The following is a 19,116-nucleotide window of genomic DNA, read 5'->3' on the forward strand; positions in this document are numbered from 1 at the left end:
TGCTGCCTAGGATTTCTGGGTATAGAGCCTCAGCATCCTAGAGACAAAGTCCCCCATTGCCAGAGACTCATTTCAGTCCCGCTTGTTTCCCAGGGACCCTGCCACCTCCCATCGCACCCAGGAGCCTTCTCTCACCACCCTGCTCCTCCTTCCCAGAGCAGCTCCGAAAGGAACAGGTGGTAAGCATTTTGAGATCTTCAGAGAGAGGCAGGGCTGTTGTAACCACAGAGCATTAGAACTGGAAGGGGCCCAACGGGTGATGTAGTCTGTGCCTTGTACCCCACTCCTGCCATTGGCCCTGGGTAGCAGCAGCTTCAGATCAAGGGGGAGGCTGGTCCCTAATTGTTACACTCAGTGATGATTATGAAGTCAGCCCATTGCACCCCCATCCCACGCTAACTAAGGGTGGGTCCACTGCCCCCAGTTTCTCTCTGCTTCCTGTCAGCTGCGTAGTGACGGCTGTGGTCCCAAACAAACGAGATGGCATCAGAGACACTATGTAAAGTGGGAGATGGGGAGGAGGCCATGCTGCAGAAGGAAAGCCTCAACGTTCTGAATGCACTCGATCAAATGTCGAAGCCCTTTCCAAACCCCAAGTCTATGAACAGGACCGTCACTACCAAAGGACTCCCACTTTCCGCAAGGGGCAGTTTGGTTAACTTCTTGCAGGAAGATACCATCGATCTACTGTAAGACACAGTCTGGTCCTTTCCTCCTTTCTAAGGCCAGAGTGGAGGGGCGGGGAGAGGGCCTTGAAGAAGCAATGAGGCTTCCTTGGCCTGTCACAACCCATCCCTGGACTCCCCAGGAAGAGCACGTGTGTAGGTTGCACTATGGAATCCTGATCCCAAATCAGTTCTCGGAGGCTTGGAGGCCTTCTGCTCCAGAAGGCCTGGTTTTCGTCAGAGCTTTGTGGACAGTACTTCTCCTCCTGCTTAGTCCAGCTGTGGTCCTCACCAGTCCCACACACCCCCATTCAGACACCGCATTCCACTCCCCGATGGCGCCTCTTCCTCATTCCTCCCTTTCGCTGTCTTTACCTGCCTGATTAGGTCCCCCCAATAGTCTGCCTGCCTTCAGCCTGAAGTTTACTGTTCCTCCTTATGATTTTGGGTTCTCTTTAGCTCATTCCACAAAACTCTGAGCACCTGCTGGGTGTCTGGCCCAATGTCAAGTTCTGGGAATGCAGAGCTGAAAAACAAACCCCCTACCTTCATGGAACTCTCTGCCTGGGGTGTGTGTGTGTGTGTGTGTTGGGGGATGTTAGGCGAGAAGCAAGAATAATACGACACGGTCTGTACTACAACAAGACACCTTGAGGAACCAGAGGGGGCTGTCAATGTCTTGAAATTCTTAATAATTTTGAAGAAGGGGCCCCCACAAACTATGTAGCTGGTCTTGATTACTTGAAAGGGATATGGCGTCCAGTTCCTAAGGGACCTGTAAATAAGCAGGGATGGCTAAAGTAACAGATGCTTGTAGGAAATGTCATGGTAGGAAAATATTGGGCTAGAAGCCCAAGTTCAAATCCAAGTTCTACCACTTAGATATATGACTGTAGACAAGTTAATTAAGATCAGGGACCTTCAGTACCTCATTTGCGAAATGGGGCTAACACCCATCCAGCAGGGCTGTCAGGAAGATCATAAAAAATTTTTGTCAAACATATAGCTCAATGCTTAGCTGCTTTCTGTGCCCATTTCAGCACTCCTGTTTTGTGGGGGGGGGGGGGTGTTAAAAATATTTATTTATTTATTTGTTATTTATTTATTTATTTTAGAGAGAGGACACACATGAGTTGGGGAGGGGTAGAGGGAGAAAGAGAATCTCAAGCAGACTCCCCACTGAGCAGGGAGACCGACCCAGGGCTCGATCCCACGACCACGAAATCATGACCTGAGCTGAAATCAAGAGTTGGGTGATGGACATTAAGGAGGCCACGTAATGTAACGAGCACTGGGTATTATACAAGACTGACGAATCACTGAACTCTACCTCTGAAACTAATAATATGCTATATGTTAATTAATTGAATTTAAATTTTAGAAAAAAGAGTCAGATGCTTAACTGACTGAGCCACCCAGGCGCCCCAGCACTGCTGTTCTGAATAAGTGAATATAAAATAGATTCATGGGACGCCTGCCTGGCTCAGTCAGTAGAGCATGAGACTCTTGACCTTGGGGTTGTGAATTCAAGCCTCACATTGGGTGTAGAGATTGGTTTAAATTTTTTTTTTAATCTTCAAAAAAATAAATAAAATAGAAATTCATTAGGACAACCTGAAATATAAATGTTGTTAATACTCAGACTCTTCAGCCTACAAAAGACCCTTGATGAGGGAGTCATCTATGCCAATGTTTACCAAAGGCTAGCCTAGGAGCTTTGGGCTGATCAGGATTTCTCAGCAGGCAGTCTTTGGGGCTGGAGCTCAAGAAAAATTTGGCCCATCCATCAGCCATGAAGCCCATCCATCAACCATGAAGCAGGCCTGGAGTAAGGGATCCGGGGTTGTATATTGGTTGTTGGATCTGGCCAGAGCAGCCGGGGGTGGGAGGGGGCAGAATGGGGTAGGAAGCAGAGGAGAGGAGCCAGAATGTTCCAGAGGCAGGTGGGAGCTGTGTAGCATGGGACCCAGGAGATCTGGGTTCTAGCTCCAACTCTGCCTTCAATTCACCATGTGACCTTGGTCAAGGTGCTTGGTTCCTAAAGGCCCAGTGACTGTTCTTGCTATACCACTGCTCTTCAAACTATGGGTTGTGATCCGTTAATGCCTTAGGAACTCATTCTAGTTAATGGAGACCAGCGTTATAAAAATGAAATAAAAGAATAGAAAATCCAGGGGTGCCTGGCTGGCTCAGTCAGAAGAGTATGTGACTCTCTGATCTTGGGGTTGTGAGTTCGAGCCCCACATTGGGTGTAGAGATTATTTAAATAAATAAAACTTAAAAAAAAATTCCAGAGCACATCACACATAGAGTAAGTACTGGTTTGTGAAATGTGTTTTAGGTTTTTTTTTTTTTAAGATTTTATTTATTTATTTTAGAGATAGAGATACGGATAGAGAGAGAGATCGCACATGAGTGGGGGGAGGAGTGGAGGGAGAGGGACAAGCAGACTCCACTCTGAGCACAGAGCCCAATGTGGGGCTCGATCCCATGACCCTGAGATCATGATCTGAGCTGAAATCAAGAGTCAGCCACTTAACCGACTGAGCCACCCAGGCGTCCCATGTTTTAGTTTTATGTGTATGTTTCAGTATACTAGGTAATATGTATTTATTTTGGGTCAAGGTAAAAAAAAGATTTGAAAGCCAAACTTTTTAGATTCTGGACTTTATCAGTAAATAAAATAAATAAATAAATAAAATAAGGAAACACATACAAGGTTTTTCTTTGTAATAGCCAAGAACTGGTAAAAATACAACTATCCATGTAATGAAAAATGTACAACAGTTAAAATGACTGAACCAAAGCTACATGTGTCAGTACAAACAATGTTGGAGCACATGGCTTGCTCAGTCGGCAGAGTGTGTGACTCTTGGTCTCGGGGTTGTGGGTTCGAGCCCCATGTTGGGTGCAGAGATTACTTAAAAATGAAGTCTTTAAAAAATAAAATTAAATAAACCAATGGGGAGTAAAACAAAACGAGCTGCTGGTGAATATGTATTGGATGATACCATTTATTTATGTGAAGTTTTAAAATACGCAAAATAATAGTCGATGTTGCTTAAGGATAGCAGACATCGCTCACAAATCTATAAAGACACATGTATAATGATACACACAAAATCTGAAATGTGCTGTACTGGTTACCGTGGAGTAGGAGGATGCGAAGTGAGATGGGGGACAGAAGTGTCCAGCGGGCTTTAGCTATACTGGTGAGGCTGTAGTTCTGAAATTGGATGGTGGCTAAGTGGAAGCTTAATATCTCATTCTTTATTTTCTCACTTTATCATATATTCATTTCATTTTTTTTCCAGTTTTATTGAGATACACTTGGCATATAACATCATATCAGTGTAAGATGTACAACATGATTTGGTAGATGTGTAGTGAAGTGGTTGCCCCAATAAGTTCTGTTTCCATCCGTCACCACACATGGTTACAGATTTGCCTCTTGCGATAAGAACTTTTAAGATTCGCTCTCTTAGCAAGTTTCAAATAGACAATATAGTATTTTTTTTTTTTGAAGATTTTATTTATTTGAGAGAGAGAGAGCGAGCACAAGCTGGGGGAGCGACAGGCAGAGGGAGAGGGAGAAGCAGAACCCCGCTGAGCAGGGAGCCTGATGCGGGGCTCAATCCCAGGACTCTGGGATCATGACCTGAGCCGAAGGCAGACGCTTATCCAGCTGAGCCACCCAGGCGCCCGACAATATAGTTATCATACTGTATGGCATGTCCCCGCTAATGTATTATTCTTTTTTTATATAAGGTTTTTTTTTTTAAGATTTTTATTTATTTATTTGACAGAGACACAGCGAGAGAGGGAACACAAGCAGGGGGAGTGGGAGAGGGAGAAGCAGGCCTCCCGCTGAGCAGGGAGCCTGATGCGGGGCTCGATCCCAGGACGCTGGGATCATGACCTGAGCCGAAGGCAGATGCTTAACGACTGAGCCACCCAGTCGCCCCTAATGTGTTATTCTTGATTATCTTGTGTATGTCTAAAATATCTCATAGTTTAACAAAATTTGGATGGAAGTTTTTATTTTTATTTTTTTTAAAAGATTTTATTTATTTATTTGACAGAGAGAGAGATAGTGAGAGCAGGAACACAAGCAGAGGGAGTGGGAGAGGGAGAAGCAGGCTTCCTGCCGAGCAGGAAGCCCGATGCGGGGCTCGATCCCAGGACCCTGGGACCACGACCCAAGTCGAAGGCAGACGCCTAACCATCTGAGCCACCCAGGCGCCCCTGAAGGAAAAGTTTTTAAGCATCTACCCCAATATGTGTAAATCTATGTGTATTATTGGTAATTTACATGGTACATATTAATAGTGTTAAATGTTAGAACATCTAATTAGTAATTACTGTTAAACAGTAGAAGTAAATATGAGTAAAGCTTAATTATTTTTCTTTTAGATACTTTTAGATATTTTTCCATACCTCGCTAGACTGGCTGGGCATTCCCCCAAGAGTATTTGCACCCCACTTTGGAAGGAGGATTTAAGCTGTGAGCGGTGTTTCTCAAATTGTGGTTCTCCAAATACATGCCTCTGAATTGTCTAAAGATCTTTTTTTTTTTTTTTTTTTGACATGTCTAAAGATCTTATTAAAGATTCTTTAGCAGCGGTGCCTGGGTGGCTCAGATGGTTAAACGTCTGCCTTCGGCTCAGGTCATGATCTCCAGGTCCTGGGATCCAGCCCCATGTCAGGCTCCCTGCTCAGTAGGGAGTCTGCTTCTCCTTCTCCCTCTGCCTCTGCCTCTCCCCCTGTTTCTGCTCTCTTTCTCTCTCTCAAATGAATACATAATATTAATTTTAAAAAAAAGATACTTTAGCAGCTTTCCCAGTCCCATCCCAAAGTAGGGCAGGGACCAGGAATCTGCATTTTTCAGTAAGTGCCCTGGTGGGTTTGATGCCCTGCTACAGGGTGCTAAGGATGTTCCGAGCTATTCAGAAGCAGCTGGGGATTCTGGTGAGTCAGGCACAAGGCCTGCGTTCGGAGAGCTTCCCGGCTGTGCGGGCCGGGGTGGTCTCCCTCAGCAGGCTCCCCTGTCTCCCTCCCACTCAGGAAGCCGATGCCAGTGGAGGACTCTGAATGCAGTTCTGACGACACCAGCATCTCCCCCATCTCATCCACCTTGCTGAATCCCATCAAACTGGCTGTGACCCAGCCCAACAGCAGCTTCTTCGCAGGGATGCTGGAGAGCGAGCTGAATAAACTCAGCTTCTCCTCGGTGGGCAAGGATACAGAAAAGAGGGACCTGGCCCTCTGCCCCCACCAGTCGAAGTCCCAAATCACGCCTGGGGGCCTGCTGGACCTTGACAACCCTGAGCTGGACACAGACACCTCCTCGACCCCCTCAGAGTCCTCTGTGGTCATGGACGTGCCGGAGGCACCCTTCATCTGTGAACACACTGTCAGTGATTCCACGGCTGTGGTACGTTTCCCTCTTGGTGCATTCAGCGCAGGCTCCCTGGCCGCCCCCGTGTGCCAGGCACTGAGCTGAGCTCCATAGGGATTGTGAAGACACCTACCACCTGCATCCTGACCTCAAGCTCCTGGCTCAGGAGAGAGGCCCTGTCTGTAAGGAACTCCAGTGCTAGCTGGAAACGGGTGTGGTGCTGTAGGAAGAGTTCAGACCAAGTGCCACGGGGATCTCAGAGGGAAAGAAACATTACTTCCAGGTGCAGGAGTAAGCTTGGTGGCTTTGGTTAACATTTGAGCTGGGATACAGAGGTAGGATGTAAACATCCAGGGATGGGAGAATGGCATTCCAGGGAGGGGCTGATATGAGCAACGTGTGGGAAAATGTGGGAGCAAACAGCCAGGTCCCAACCCAGGGCTTCTTGAACTTTTCTGTGCCTATGGATCCAATCATCTTGTTAAAAATGAGATTCCTGGGCGCCTGGGTGGCTCAGTTGGTTAAGCGACTGCCTTCAGCTCAGGTCATGATCCCAGAGTCCCTGGATCGAGTCCCGCATTGGGCTCCCTGCTCGGCAGGGAGTCTGCTTCTCCCTCTGCGTCTCCTTCTCATGCTGTCTCTCATTCTCTCTCTCTCAAATAAATAAACAAAAAATCTTAAAAAAAAAAATGAGATTCCTGGGCCTCATCCCTAGAGATTCTGATTCAGTAGGTCTGGGTGGGGCCTGAGAATTTGCCCTGCTAACGTTGCCAGATGGTGCCGATGGCCCATGGACCCCATGTTGAATAGCACTTATCTAGAGTCCAGGACAGGGAAGAGAGGGGCGAAGTTAGTCCAGAGGCATTTTTTCAGAGGTCCTACAATGTTAGGCTACTATACAGATTTTTCCGTAAGCGGTAGAGAACAGCTTTTGCAAAGCTTTATATCCAACAGTGGATGCAACTTGAGCTGTATTTTAGGAAGATAAATCTGGAAGTCCCAGATGAGCAGTGTCTTTCAAAGTGTGGTTCTCAGACTACCAACAGCATCAGCATCATATGGCAACATGTTTGCAATTAAATTCTTGTCCCCTCCACCTCGGGCCTACTGAATCAGAAACTGTGGGGGCCAGCAATCTATTTTATCAAGTCCTCTAGGGTATTCTGATACACACCCAAGTTTGAGAACCACTGGCCTAGAAGGAGGGGAAACTGGGAATGGAGACCAGACAGGAGGCAGCAGGGCCAAGAATCTGCAGTGTTGTAAAAACTCCCTGAGCTCCTTAGCCAGGCTCGGCAACCACCATCGTAGCCCGAAGTGTGTGGGCTCTGGAGCTACTGTTTTGAACTTTGGCTCTGGCACTCTGTGTGACCCCAGGCCGGCCACTCGCCCTCTCTGAACCTGTAACCTCATCTGCAATGAGCAAGGTGGATAAGATGATCCCTAAGGGCCCTCTCAACTAGTCTAGAAGAAATACGGGATGGGGGTACACTCTGAGGTGCGTGGGGTTGCCCAGGAAACCTTACACCTTGGAAGCCTTACACCTTCCATCAGCCCTGCCTCAGCCCCGGGAGGAGCAGGGGATGGGAGTGGGGCCCTCAGACCCATGGCTGGGGGTGGGAGGGAGGGGAGGACAGCCTGGAGCAGGTCTGAGAAAGCCTGGGGGGCTCTCTTCCTCTAGATTTCCTGGACCTATGCCCTGGGCAAGCAGCAGGTCAGTTTCTACCAGGTCCTGTTGCAGGAAGTGGCCAAGACAAATGACAATGAGCCACGCAAGGCAAAGAATCGCCCATGGATCTTCAACAAGATCTTGGGCACCACCGTCAAGCTGATGGAACTGAAGCCTAACACAACTTACTGCCTCACCGTCCGTGCAGCCAACACAGCTGGGGTGGGGAAGTGGTGCAAGCCCTACAAAGTGAGCCCTGGGAGAGGAGAGCCCGTGGGGGGGGGGGGGTGGGGGAGCGGCAGGGAGAGAGGTCTGAGCCAGGGGTTTTGGAGGCTGGGGACACCCTGATGCCCCCACGGCTCTTCTTCCTGCTGGCTCTTTCTGCCTGGGAGCATGAGCATGAATTCCAGGCTGCTTTCTTCTGGGAGTTGAAGGATTAAGCCCCTGTGGAGCCCACTGGGGAATGCAAACTCATCTATTCACCAGCATCTCTGTAATGTCCAGCTTCCAATGCCGTTAGCTTTGGGATTCTTCAACTCAGTACTAAGAATTGTGAGCAGGCCAGGGAGTGAAGGGCATTGAGGGAACACAGGGAAGAGGCAAAAGGGGGACAAAGAAGGGAAGGGAGGTGGGCAGGGGCGTGGGGGGAGGCCTGAGGACAGATAGCTCTGGGGTTGGAAACCTCACACAACAGGGAAGGCATGGGTTCGTACCTGTTTCGGGTGCCCATGAGTAGGTGGTAAGGCTATCCAAGACCCCATCTGACCAACAAAGAGCTGAACTAGGGTCAGGTCTGGGAAGGAATTCTGAGGGGTTCTGTTTTATTTCAGTTCGCAACCGTGGCCGCTGACTTGAACAGCTTCCCTGAGAATAACCCCATCCAGATCACTGTGCAGCGCAAGGAACCCCAGAGGAAAACCGTGTCCCTAGGGCTGGAGGACATGCGGAAGCTCGAAGATCTGGAATACCTATTTCCCTACTAAGGAGGGCCCCAGGAAGCCCCTCACCTACCTTCAGCTTCAGCCCAGGGCTCTCAGGAACCAGAATCGTGAGATGGGACCACCAGCACCATGCCAGGAACTGCTGACTAGCCCGCCCAGGGGCTGGTGGTGGTGGTCCCCAAACTCCACCCCTGGGTTGGGGCCAAGGCTAGGAGCTCCACTCACCTGGAGATGCCAGAGTCCAGGTCAGGTCCGCCACTGCCCACAGCTGCTAGGCATCCATCCCCCTCCCCAGATTCGGGCTGGGTCCAGATCCCTCATTAAAGCACTGCAGGTCACCTAGCACCCCGACTTGTTTCATGCCAACAGCGGGGTGGGCTGCCATCCACCTTCCTAGCTTCTGCCGGGGCGCGGAGTCCAAGTTTGGGGGGTAGGGGCCATGAAACACAAGTGTGGCTGGGCAATGGGATCCTATCCCCACCTACTGCTGGGCTCTGCCAACATCATCCCTGTCCCCATGCGAGGAAGAAATGTTACTCAAAGACCAGGAAAGACAGCAATGCTGGACAGAGGGGGTGGCAGCCTGTAGCGTGTCAACATGATTCAAGCTCTGGAAGGACAGGGTGCGAAGTGCGCAGGTTGGGGGTGCGGTCTGATTTCCTCCTGGTTTTTCCTGGATGTGAGGGCACGGACAAACCGTTTAAGCTCCCCGGGCTGGTTCAGGGACGCGAGAACCCTACAAGCGTGACTGCAGAGTTACCGTGAGGCTCACGGGAGTGTCCTCATGGGAGGACAAGTGCCCATGCAGGGTAGGCACTCGGCAGTCGGTGCCCCCCCCTTTGCCCTTCGTGCAGCCTCCGTGCAGAGATGTGCGAGGTGGAGACTGAGAAGCCGAGCATGAGTGCAGGGTGGGGGGAGGGACAAGAGGTTAGAAACGCCATGGCCCTGGGCGGTCCGTACAAGGACAGTTTAGAATCCACCCTGAGCAGATCGCCTGAGCATTGAAACAGGAGAAAGTGTTGGCAGGATGCTTGGAAGGCAAGATCTTGGTCGAGAGTCTAAGGACATCCGGTGGGGATTCCCTTCATTCCATGAAAGCCGTCCTGGGCCAAAGAACCATTTTCCCCTGTCACGCCACACCCCCTGCTGCTGCAGCTCTCACCCCTGCACGCTCCGGGACAGCCGGGACAGCTGTCGCCTTCCGCTCTGTACCCCGAGAGCCCAGCACAGTGCTCGCCGCACCGCGGGACCTCGGGGGATGTGCCATGTGGGAGAGGCGCGGAGGAGAGCAGCCCTCGAGCAGCCCTGGCCCACACAGCTCCCTGCCGTGACGGAGGTGGTCTGATCCGTGCTGTCCTAGCCATACGCTAGCGTCGCAGGACCGCATTCCTAGCCGTCCAGGGAAACAGAGACAGCGCATGTGGCTGGTGTCCACCATACTGGACAGTGCAGGCTCAGGTTTTCCTCTGGCCACTCTCCTGGGCTTCAGCCGGTCTTCCCCGCCTCCACCGGCCTCTCCCTTGTAGGCACGGGGGAAAGAGATGAAAGGCAACTTCGGGGTCAGCAGGGTTTCGGTGCAGCCCAGAGGGAAGGGTTAGACAAACTGACTCAGCATAGTCCTCCAGTGAGCCTTGGGATTCTAGGACAAGGAGCGACAACCCGAACACACAAAACAGAAGTGATTTATTTGGTCACAGAATCTCAGGTCTGACGCTGAGTAAAAAGAACACTTAGGAAAGAAGGGGCGGCAGCAGGGCTCCAGTCATTGCCTGGCCCCCCACCACCAGCGAGGTACAGAGTGATGGCCAATGGCTGAGCTCACTGGTAGTCCCCCGTGACCTCTGCTCTCCTGCTCTGGGGAGGGACCCCACTGGGGGCTGTCCAAGGGCAGCAGGCCATGCTCATTTGCAGGGTCACCACCCTGGCCTTGGGTCTGTGTCAGGGCAGGCAACTGGCAGCGGCAGGTCCAGGTGGGGGTCCCAGAGAACTTGGGGTTTCTCATCTCCTCCATCTGTGCAGAAGGGGAGGGAACAGCATGGAGATCCCATCTTGGGAAAGGGAGGCTGCCATATCATCCCAGGAGCCCACAACGGGGGAGAGCTTGTGGTTCACTCAGTGATCAAGAGCCTGGCTACCATCTCTGCTCTAACTACCCAAACTCAGGCGACACGCCCGCTGCCTGCCCCAGCCAAGACCTCATCCCAGGGCCTGGCTGCTCGGATGCCCACCGGGGGCATCTAATGGCAAACAACGACTATTCTTTACAAGTACACACACTTCAGCTTCCCAAGTGTGTTCACCTCCTATCTTGGAACGTCCCATCTACCGAGGCTTGGTAACCCCCAGGAGGCAGGTGAAGCACGCTAAGACTGCGCAGTGAAAGCCAGAGCCAGGACTGGAACGGAGAACCATACTGCCTCTTGCTGAAGGGCCCCTGGGCTCGCCCCCTGGAGAGCACTGTCAGGGTCTCCCATATTCCCCGTAATTCCGCAGCCCTCCCTTTTAACCACCGAGAGAACCTGACACCACACACTGTCTTCGGCCCCTGGAGAGCACTTGGAATTCTCCACCCGAAGGGAAAGATGCAAAGAGTGACCGACTTAACGGCAGGGGAGCCAAGCACACACTCACATCCGGAGGCATTTGTCCTTGCCACCACTTGCCACCCTCTGGCCATCTGGACTCCAGTCGACAGCATACACCTAACCCGAGGTGGGGGTTGGGGGAGCCAGGTCAGTGAGGAGGGTGGGGGGCAGGAGGGCCAGGCTTCAAGCCCACCACCCACCCCACCTCTGCTCACAAGGGTCCAGCCATACCTCATCTGCGTGGCCTGGCAGGTCCGCCGCCAGCTTCTGGGCCTTCACATCCCACACCTTCAGCGTGCTGTCGCTGCTGCCGCTGACCAGGAGCCGGCTATCGGCTGACCACGCGATCTGGTACACAGCAGCCACGTGGCCACGCAGGGAAGCCAGGTACCTGAGCCAGGAAAAGGTGATGATGGGTATTCGATCTTCAAACATGTCTGAAGGGGGCCCCTACGCCCACAGCAGTGGTTCTCAACCTTAGCTGCCCATGAGAATTACCGGGGAACGTTTACAAAATCTTACTGCCTAGCCCCTGCCCCAGTGTGATCATTACCAAGGTCATAACGATTTTATAAAACTTTTCCAAATGAGCTGCTTCTAGGGTGCCTCTTGCCAGGCCTCTGTACCTGGACAACTTTGCATGACTTAGAATCCAACGGAGCCATCTGCTTAGTCCATCTGTCTGATACCCCCCTAGCACAAGGTGCCTGCTGGCAGGTGGCATGGAGTAAAAGGGGGCCAGGCCCACCTGGAACTTTCAGAGCAATACAGATCAGCTACGTCTATTTGGACAAGATTAGGCCTCTCTGGGACTCTGTTTCCTATCTTGAAAAAGGGCTGCCATGTGGCCCCAGCAAGGGTCTCCCTCATCCCTGTTCTCTTCTTGCCTGTGCCTCTGCCTCTCCTGTGACCTCATTAACCTCAAGGCCACAGTGCCTCATTACACCAGTGCTTCTCAACTTTAACGGGAGCAGAATCACCTGGTGACCTTATGCAAATGCAGATTCTGAGATTCACAAGGTCAGGGTGGGGCCCGAGGTTCTGCATTGCTATCGAGCTCCCAGATGCTGCTGCAGCTGCCGGTGTGTAGACCACACTTTGAGGAGGGCCAGGAAATAATTACACCTCAAACCTATACTGCCACATGCCTGGCCATCTTAAGATCATTTCTCTCCTTTGATATGAAAGGAGCTAGCATTTCCGTGCCCATATATTGCCAGTCCTAAATATACCATCTCACTTAACCCTGGTAATGAAGCTGAGAGGTAGGGTCTGCATATTACAAAAGAGGAAACAAAGCCTCAGAAAGTCTAGATGCTTGCGAGGGCCACACAGCCAGGAAGTGGCAGAGCCAAGCTCCTTCCAGAGGACTAGGGCCCTTCCTCTCCACGCCCTCACTCACCTGCCCGTCCTGCCATCCCAGAGTTTGACGGACTTGTCGAAGGAGGCACTGGCGACAATGCGGGAGTCAGGGGAGAAGAGCACCTGGTTGATGAGGGCCTGGTGTCCCGTCATCCGTGCAAGGGGCTTCTTGTCCTCTGCTGGGGACCACAGGAATAAGGTGAAGTCGTCTGAGCCAGACACCAGCCTCTCTGGGCCCTGGCCCTAGGAGAGGCAGAAAGCACACCGTGTTGGACGTGGCCTCAGACAGGAGAGCCCAACCTCGGCAGCAAACACACCACTGATTACCCCACACCAGCACAGAGGCCGGCACTAGGAGAAATGAGGCCTGGCCAGCTACCAACTCACATGGGGTCCCTGGTAAGTCGCTGCCCCCAAAAAGAAGCTTTATGCACATGGAATGGTTTCTAATCATTGTACACAATTACAAGAAAAAGCAAGGTACAGAATAGTGTGTTAAAAAAGGGAAGGACTGGGGCGCCTGGATGGTTCAGTTGGTTAAGCGTTTGACTCTTGATTTCGGCTCAGGTCATGATCTCAGGGTCGTAGAATTGAGCCCTGAGATGGGTCTGTGCTGGGCGTGGAGCCTGCTTAAGATTCTCTCTCTCCTCTGCAAACCACCCCCTTCCCTCTCTCTCTCTCAAAAGAAAAAAGGATTTTATATGTGGGTTTGTATGCATGTGTATGTATGAAGTCTCTGGAAGGAAACACAGGATACTAGTAGCACATGGTGCTTCCAGAAGGAATGGAAGGGCAACAGAGACGCGAGACTTTTTCACTATCTACCTTTTTGTGTTCTTTGGTCCTTGGACCACATAAATGTGTTACCTTTTTTTTTTTTTTTTAAGATTCATTCATTTATTTATGAGAGAGCACAAGAAGGGGGAAGGTCAGAGGGAGAAGCAGGCTTCCCGCTGAGCAGGGAGCCCGATGCGGGACTCGATCCCGGGACTCCGGGATCATGACCTGAACCGAAGGCAGTTGCTTAACTGACTGAGCCACCCAGGTGCCCTTAAATGTGTTACTTTAAAGAGGGGCAGTGGGCTGAGTTGGTTGAGCGTCCAGCTCTCGGTTTCAGCTCAGGTCATGACCTCGGGGTTATGAGATCAAGCCCCGAGTCAGGCTCCATGTTCAGCAAGACTACCTGAGATTCTCTCTCTCTCCCTCTCCACTCCTCCCCCTGCTCATGCTTGCACTCTCTCTCTCAAATAAATCTTAAAAAAAAAAATAAAGAGAAAATGCAATAAATAGATAAGCAAATAAATGAAACAAAATGATTAAAATGATCCCTATGTGTTAAGGTTTTAGGAGTGTAAACTAGGATTATCACGAAGAACTTTCTGGAAAAGGAAAGGGGGGAGGGGCCTGGGTATCTGCAGTGTTTCAGGGACCAGTGGGGGACAAGTACAGAGCTGGGCATGCTGGCGGCTGGCACATACTCACCCGCACCAGATTGTATCGCCTCAGAGCCCCATCCTTCAGCTCCTGCACTGTGGCCGGGTACCAGAGGGGAGAGGAGGAGATGAGGGGGCCGATTAGAAAATCCCACGCCAATAGCAAACACCCCGGCCGAGGTCCAAATCTCACACATTAAGCCAGAGAAGCGGCTCCTTCCCAGGCAGCCCTCTCCCGCCCACTCACAGGCCCCTTGGAGGTCTTGGGCATTAATCGAGGCCTCGGCTGGCTCAAAGGCGCCTGTACGCAGGGCGTAGTCCGTGCTGAGTGCCATGGTATTCACCCAGTGGCCATGGCCTTGCAGAGTCCGGCACAGCACACCCTAGGGCAGAGGGAGTCAGGTCAGACACACTCCCACCCCACTCTCCACCCTAGGGATCCGGTACCCCCAGGTTAGCCCCAGAAGACAGTGATGCGGGACTCGGAATCAGGACCCTCGTTCATTGTGATCTTAATCGAATCACCCCTCTGGGCTCAAGTCTCTCCTCATGTCTAAAATGAGCATGTTTCATGGGAAGGAAGTGAAGTGTGTGGGAATACACTGGCTCCTGGCAAGTAACTCTGGGGTACAGCAGGTTCCATAAAGCTAACAGGCTTCCTAGAGTAGGAACGTCCGGCCTGTGCTAATGAACACTGGAACCTCCACTACCATGCAGCACCAACCACGGGACCCACCGTTCCCGAAGCGCCTCCCCGACCTGGATCCCAGGACCCACTGGCCAACCTGCCTTCCAGCCCCAGCATCCCGTGGCCTGAGATTCCCCCAGGCTTGGGTTCTGGACCCTCCCGGCTCTTACATCATGAGCCCTCCAGACTTTGATGGTGCGGTCCTGGGAGGCAGAGTAGAGAAGCCCGTCCCCTCCCCACCGGAGACAGGTGACTGACTGCGTGTGCCCGGTGAGGATGCGCTCACAGCGGCCCGCAGTCGTATCCCAGACCCGCACGCTGCCATCCTTGGAGCTGCTGGCCACATAGCGGCACGCTGGGTTCCTGGAGAGGGGGAGATGTGACCTCACTTCCGACCTGGCAATGCCCATAGCACGTCGCCATGCTCAGCTCAAGGGCCAGGGACAATGACGCGAAGGCTTCCTGACCCCAAGATCAAGCTGCATTGCAAGGCAGCTCTCAGGCCCCATGATGAGCAGCCCCCTCTCAAGCAGCAACACACGCTTGGAAGACTTGCCCCACTGCCTGCCATACCATGCCTGTTGGTCAGGCTGGCCATCTCGCCCCCTCAGCAGGGGAGAGGACAGTTTTGAGCCCCTAGCGCCTCATTCCCCCGCAGCTCCGTCAGTGTCACTTACGCATGGAGGGGCTCCCAGCTCAGGCCTGTGATCCACTTGCTGTGGCCAGCAAGGGCCCTGCCCACCTGCTTCCCTGTGCCTGGGTCCCACAGGAGAATCTGAAGGACAGAAGCTTACTCAATAACCCTCCCTGAACTGTCCTTGGGCCACCACAGGTCCCCGCCCACTGGCCCCAACCCATCCTTCCCTAAAGACCCCAGAACCTGATCTGACCCAACTCCTAGGAAGGGAGCCCAGAGTCCCTGCCTAGTTACGCTGACCACCACCTACCTGGCCATTCTTGCAGCCTGAGGCCAGCTTCTTGCCATCTGGGGACCAGGATATGCTAAGCACCCAGTGTCTGTGTCCTAGAAAAGCAGGGGAGGGAGAAAGGAGGGAGCACATCTGTCTTTATTCTCAGTGCCTAGCAGTGCCTGGCACTTCTCAACTAGTCCCTGAATAAATGAGCAGTCGAACCAAAGGAGAGATGAGGCTTTCTAGGCAAACTCTATCCCAAGTGCTAAAGCCATGCATCCTGCTGCACAGATAATACTTCTACTTTCTAATAATTCCTTACACGATACATGGTATAAAGAGTTTGCACACGTCATCCCTTATAATTCTCATGATAGCTCTAAAGTATGGAGCAAGAACGACTCCCAATTTTTCAGATGATAAAACTGAAGCTTGGGGAGCACGCCCTACATACACGAGATCACTCGGCCAGAAGCATCAGCACCAGCTGGGAACTTGACATGCACATTCTCAGGCTGCATCTCAGAACTAAGGAGACCAAAACTCTAGGGGTGGGGCCCAGCAATCTGTATGTTAACAAGCCTCCCAGGTGATTCTGATGCATGGTCAAGTGCTCAAGTTTAAGAACCACTGTGGTCGAGGCTGGATTTAAGTCAGGTTCTCCTTGCTACCAGCCGTCAAAATCCAGATTCTCCTTGCTACCAGCCGTCAGCACAACCCACAACCCCACACTGAACTCTCTGGTCCAGTTTGTATGTAGCCTGCTCAAAGGTGCGGTCTCTACCTAGAAACAGGCCGCTGCTAACTGGCCATGAAGGGGCTGAATGGGTTCTGGACCTCCTCAGGAACTAAAGGGCTGAGTAAATGATTGCACATCCGCCACTGGGTTAAGTCCCCCTACAGAGCTAAGTGCGTACTGACCCTGGCACGTGAAATGTGGTGTCTCGGTGCTGAGATCCCAGAAGCGCACAGTGGTGTCTCCGGAGCCACTGGCCAGGTACCTGGGGAAGAAGAGAGGCCACCTGACCTCTGCAGTGGGGCCAAGGGGTCGGGCCTGCACCAGAACACTGCACATGTGCGTTTCTGCCGCCTATTCAATTGTCTTCTGGGCATAGAATCTGGGGCTGGGCTTTTCTCTCTCCCCTGAGGAGAAATGTAACACTGATCCCATCTGGGAGAAGACCCCAGGCAGCCATTTCTCTCCTCTTCCTTTTCTAAAAGGAATGGCCACAGCTATTACCAGGATTGAAGCTGCTCATTATCCTAGTATGATTGCAAAACGCAAAGAAACTCCGCTTCACAGATGATGAATTAAGTCAGAAAGTGACTTGTCCGGGTCACACAGCTAGGGAGCTCGCAGCTCAGCTCTCCTGAGATCAAGTCCAGGAAGGATTCTTCCAAGGTGGGTGTCCTTCAAGACCAAACCCCACCAGGGAAGTCCCTAACCTGCAATTTGTGCCCAGAGCTCAGGTCTATGATAGGCAGCCTGAGGTCCTATTGATTGTAACTTGGGGTACCCTCCCCACCCCAGCAAGAGGCTGTACTCCCACACTCCACTCCACAATTCTGCAGCTGTCCTTACTTTCCTGTGGGGCTGAAAGCCACAGAAATGACCGCCTCGCTGTGACCTTCCAAAGAGCTGGTGCAGCGGGTCACAGCACGGACCCTGAAGATGGCCTGTGGCTGGTAGATGATGTCAAGGACCTTCTCTGTCTCCACTGCCTGTGACTCCAGCGTCTTCCCCAGTGACGAGATGATCTCGGCATCGTGGACATAGAAAGCCAGTGGCAAGGGATCCTCCTGGAGGGCAATGGCAAAGGGCAACTCCTCCATCAAAGGATAGGCAGGAGCACTCCCCACTGAGCTGTGGGCAGGTGAAGCTTTATTCTTTTCAGCCACTGTTTGGGATACCCCCCACCATGCCCACTGAACAAGGCCTTTTTTATCCTCAAAGAGTAACTGCAGGACACTTACATAGTACTTTAAAATCCTTTATCTGCATCTCACAACAACCCTGGGAGGTAGGCATCAATACTCCCACTTGACAGATGAGAAAACTGAGGCTCAGAGCAGTTACAAGTAATTAGCCCAATGTCCTATTGCTAATGACTAAGTGCTTCAGAAAGAAAATTAAAGTCCTGAATTAGTGTTCATATACAGAATTATGCAGTGTTTTCTAAACCACCACACCATGCCCTACAATGTATAAGCAGCATCCAAAAAACTGGTTGAAATGCAGACTCTGGGGACACCTGGATGGCTCAGTCGGTGAAGCGTCTGCCTTCGGCTCAGGTCATGATCCCGGGGTCCTGGGATGGAGCCCCACCTCAGGCTCCCTGCTCAGCAGGGAGCCTGCTTCTCCCTCTGCCCCTCTCCCTGCTGTGCGCTCTCTTTCTCTCAAATAAATATAAATAAAATCTAAAAAAAAAAAAAAAGAAAGAAAGAAAAGAAAATGCAGACTCTGTTTCACTCCCAGAGTCTTGGTGTAGTAAATCTGGGGTGGGGTCCAGGTACTGTGTTTTTAAGCCCTTAGCCCCACCAGAGGGCAGCATTTTGATAAACCTGGCTTAGAAGAGCAAGGGTTTTTAACCTGACATTTGAGTTCCAATTCCAAATCTAGCACCTACTGCGTAGCACCGTACAAATCACTGAATGCCTCTGGGCCGCCCTGTAAGATGGGGATATTAACGCGGAGCTGTGTCGAGGAATTTGACGATGCACCCAACGCGTTCAAAATGCGGTCTCTCTCCCCAGATGGACCCTGAAGGCGCGCAAAGCGCTGTCACGCTGATTAGATCTCCTGACTCTTCCCCCGAAGTAGGTGGCCCTACCACGGACAAGCCGCCAGGGGCGTTCACCCACTGTCGCTGAGCAGTGGGACCCCCGAACCCCAGACCTTGGGTCTCCTGATCCCCTGCGGGCCGGACCAGGGCAGGGCCGCCGCTCACCTGGGCCAGCAGCGCGTTGCACACGAGCTGCAGCTTGTCCGGGGTGATGTCCACGGGCACGTCGAACGGGGAGCCCAGCAGCTGCCCGCCCTCATCCTGGAACTGCACCAGCAGCCGCTGCACGTCGCGCGCCGCCGCCTCGTCCTGCGCCTACAAGCGCGTCCGGGGCTCAGCCACGCCGCCCGACCGGGAAGTCCCCACTGCCGCCTCCCTTTGGCCTCGGGGACCCCGGACCCGAGCGCCCCCGCCCGCACTCACGCACACCCACCGCCGCCGCCGCCGCCGCCATCCCGCGTCCCCACGTGGAGGAGAAAGACTCCGGCGGGACGGAGCGCCGCCCCCGGGGTCGGGCGGCGCGGCAGGCCGCGACATCGCCCTCTGGTGTGGCGGCGGAGAAGTGTCACGCCGTGCGCGGCCCGGCGTGGCGGTGGGCGCCTCTGATACCCCCCTCCTGGAACAGGTGGCCGTCGCCCATTCAGGCCCTCCCAGTGCCGTTCAGGATGCGAACGGCCTTTT

General features: G+C 52.5%; 2 protein-coding genes across 2 annotated transcripts; one reads left to right on the plus strand and one right to left on the minus strand.

The window, feature by feature from the left end:
• Positions 1-480: 480 nt before the first annotated feature.
• Positions 481-8,715, plus strand: FNDC8 (fibronectin type III domain containing 8). Its single transcript, XM_035027353.1, has 4 exons — positions 481-689; positions 5,730-6,099; positions 7,745-7,981; positions 8,563-8,715. The coding sequence occupies exons 1-4, from the start codon at positions 481-483 to the stop codon at positions 8,713-8,715; spliced, it is 969 nt and encodes a 322-aa protein (XP_034883244.1).
• A 1,620-nt stretch (positions 8,716-10,335) lies between these two features.
• Positions 10,336-18,911, minus strand: NLE1 (notchless homolog 1). The gene is made up of 13 exons (XM_035026577.1): positions 18,869-18,911; positions 18,601-18,750; positions 17,235-17,452; positions 16,574-16,653; positions 15,689-15,765; positions 15,419-15,516; positions 14,912-15,104; positions 14,301-14,436; positions 14,103-14,149; positions 12,661-12,863; positions 11,490-11,649; positions 11,305-11,375; positions 10,336-10,684 (listed from the first exon to the last, which is right to left on the minus strand). The coding sequence occupies exons 1-13, from the start codon at positions 18,887-18,889 to the stop codon at positions 10,672-10,674; spliced, it is 1,467 nt and encodes a 488-aa protein (XP_034882468.1). The 5' UTR covers positions 18,890-18,911; the 3' UTR covers positions 10,336-10,671.
• Positions 18,912-19,116: the final 205 nt, after the last annotated feature.

This window comes from Mirounga leonina, unplaced genomic scaffold (genome assembly GCF_011800145.1).
Source record: "Mirounga leonina isolate KUSES-001 unplaced genomic scaffold, KU_Mleo_1.0 Mir_200, whole genome shotgun sequence".
NCBI classification, from domain to species: domain Eukaryota; kingdom Metazoa; phylum Chordata; class Mammalia; order Carnivora; family Phocidae; genus Mirounga; species Mirounga leonina.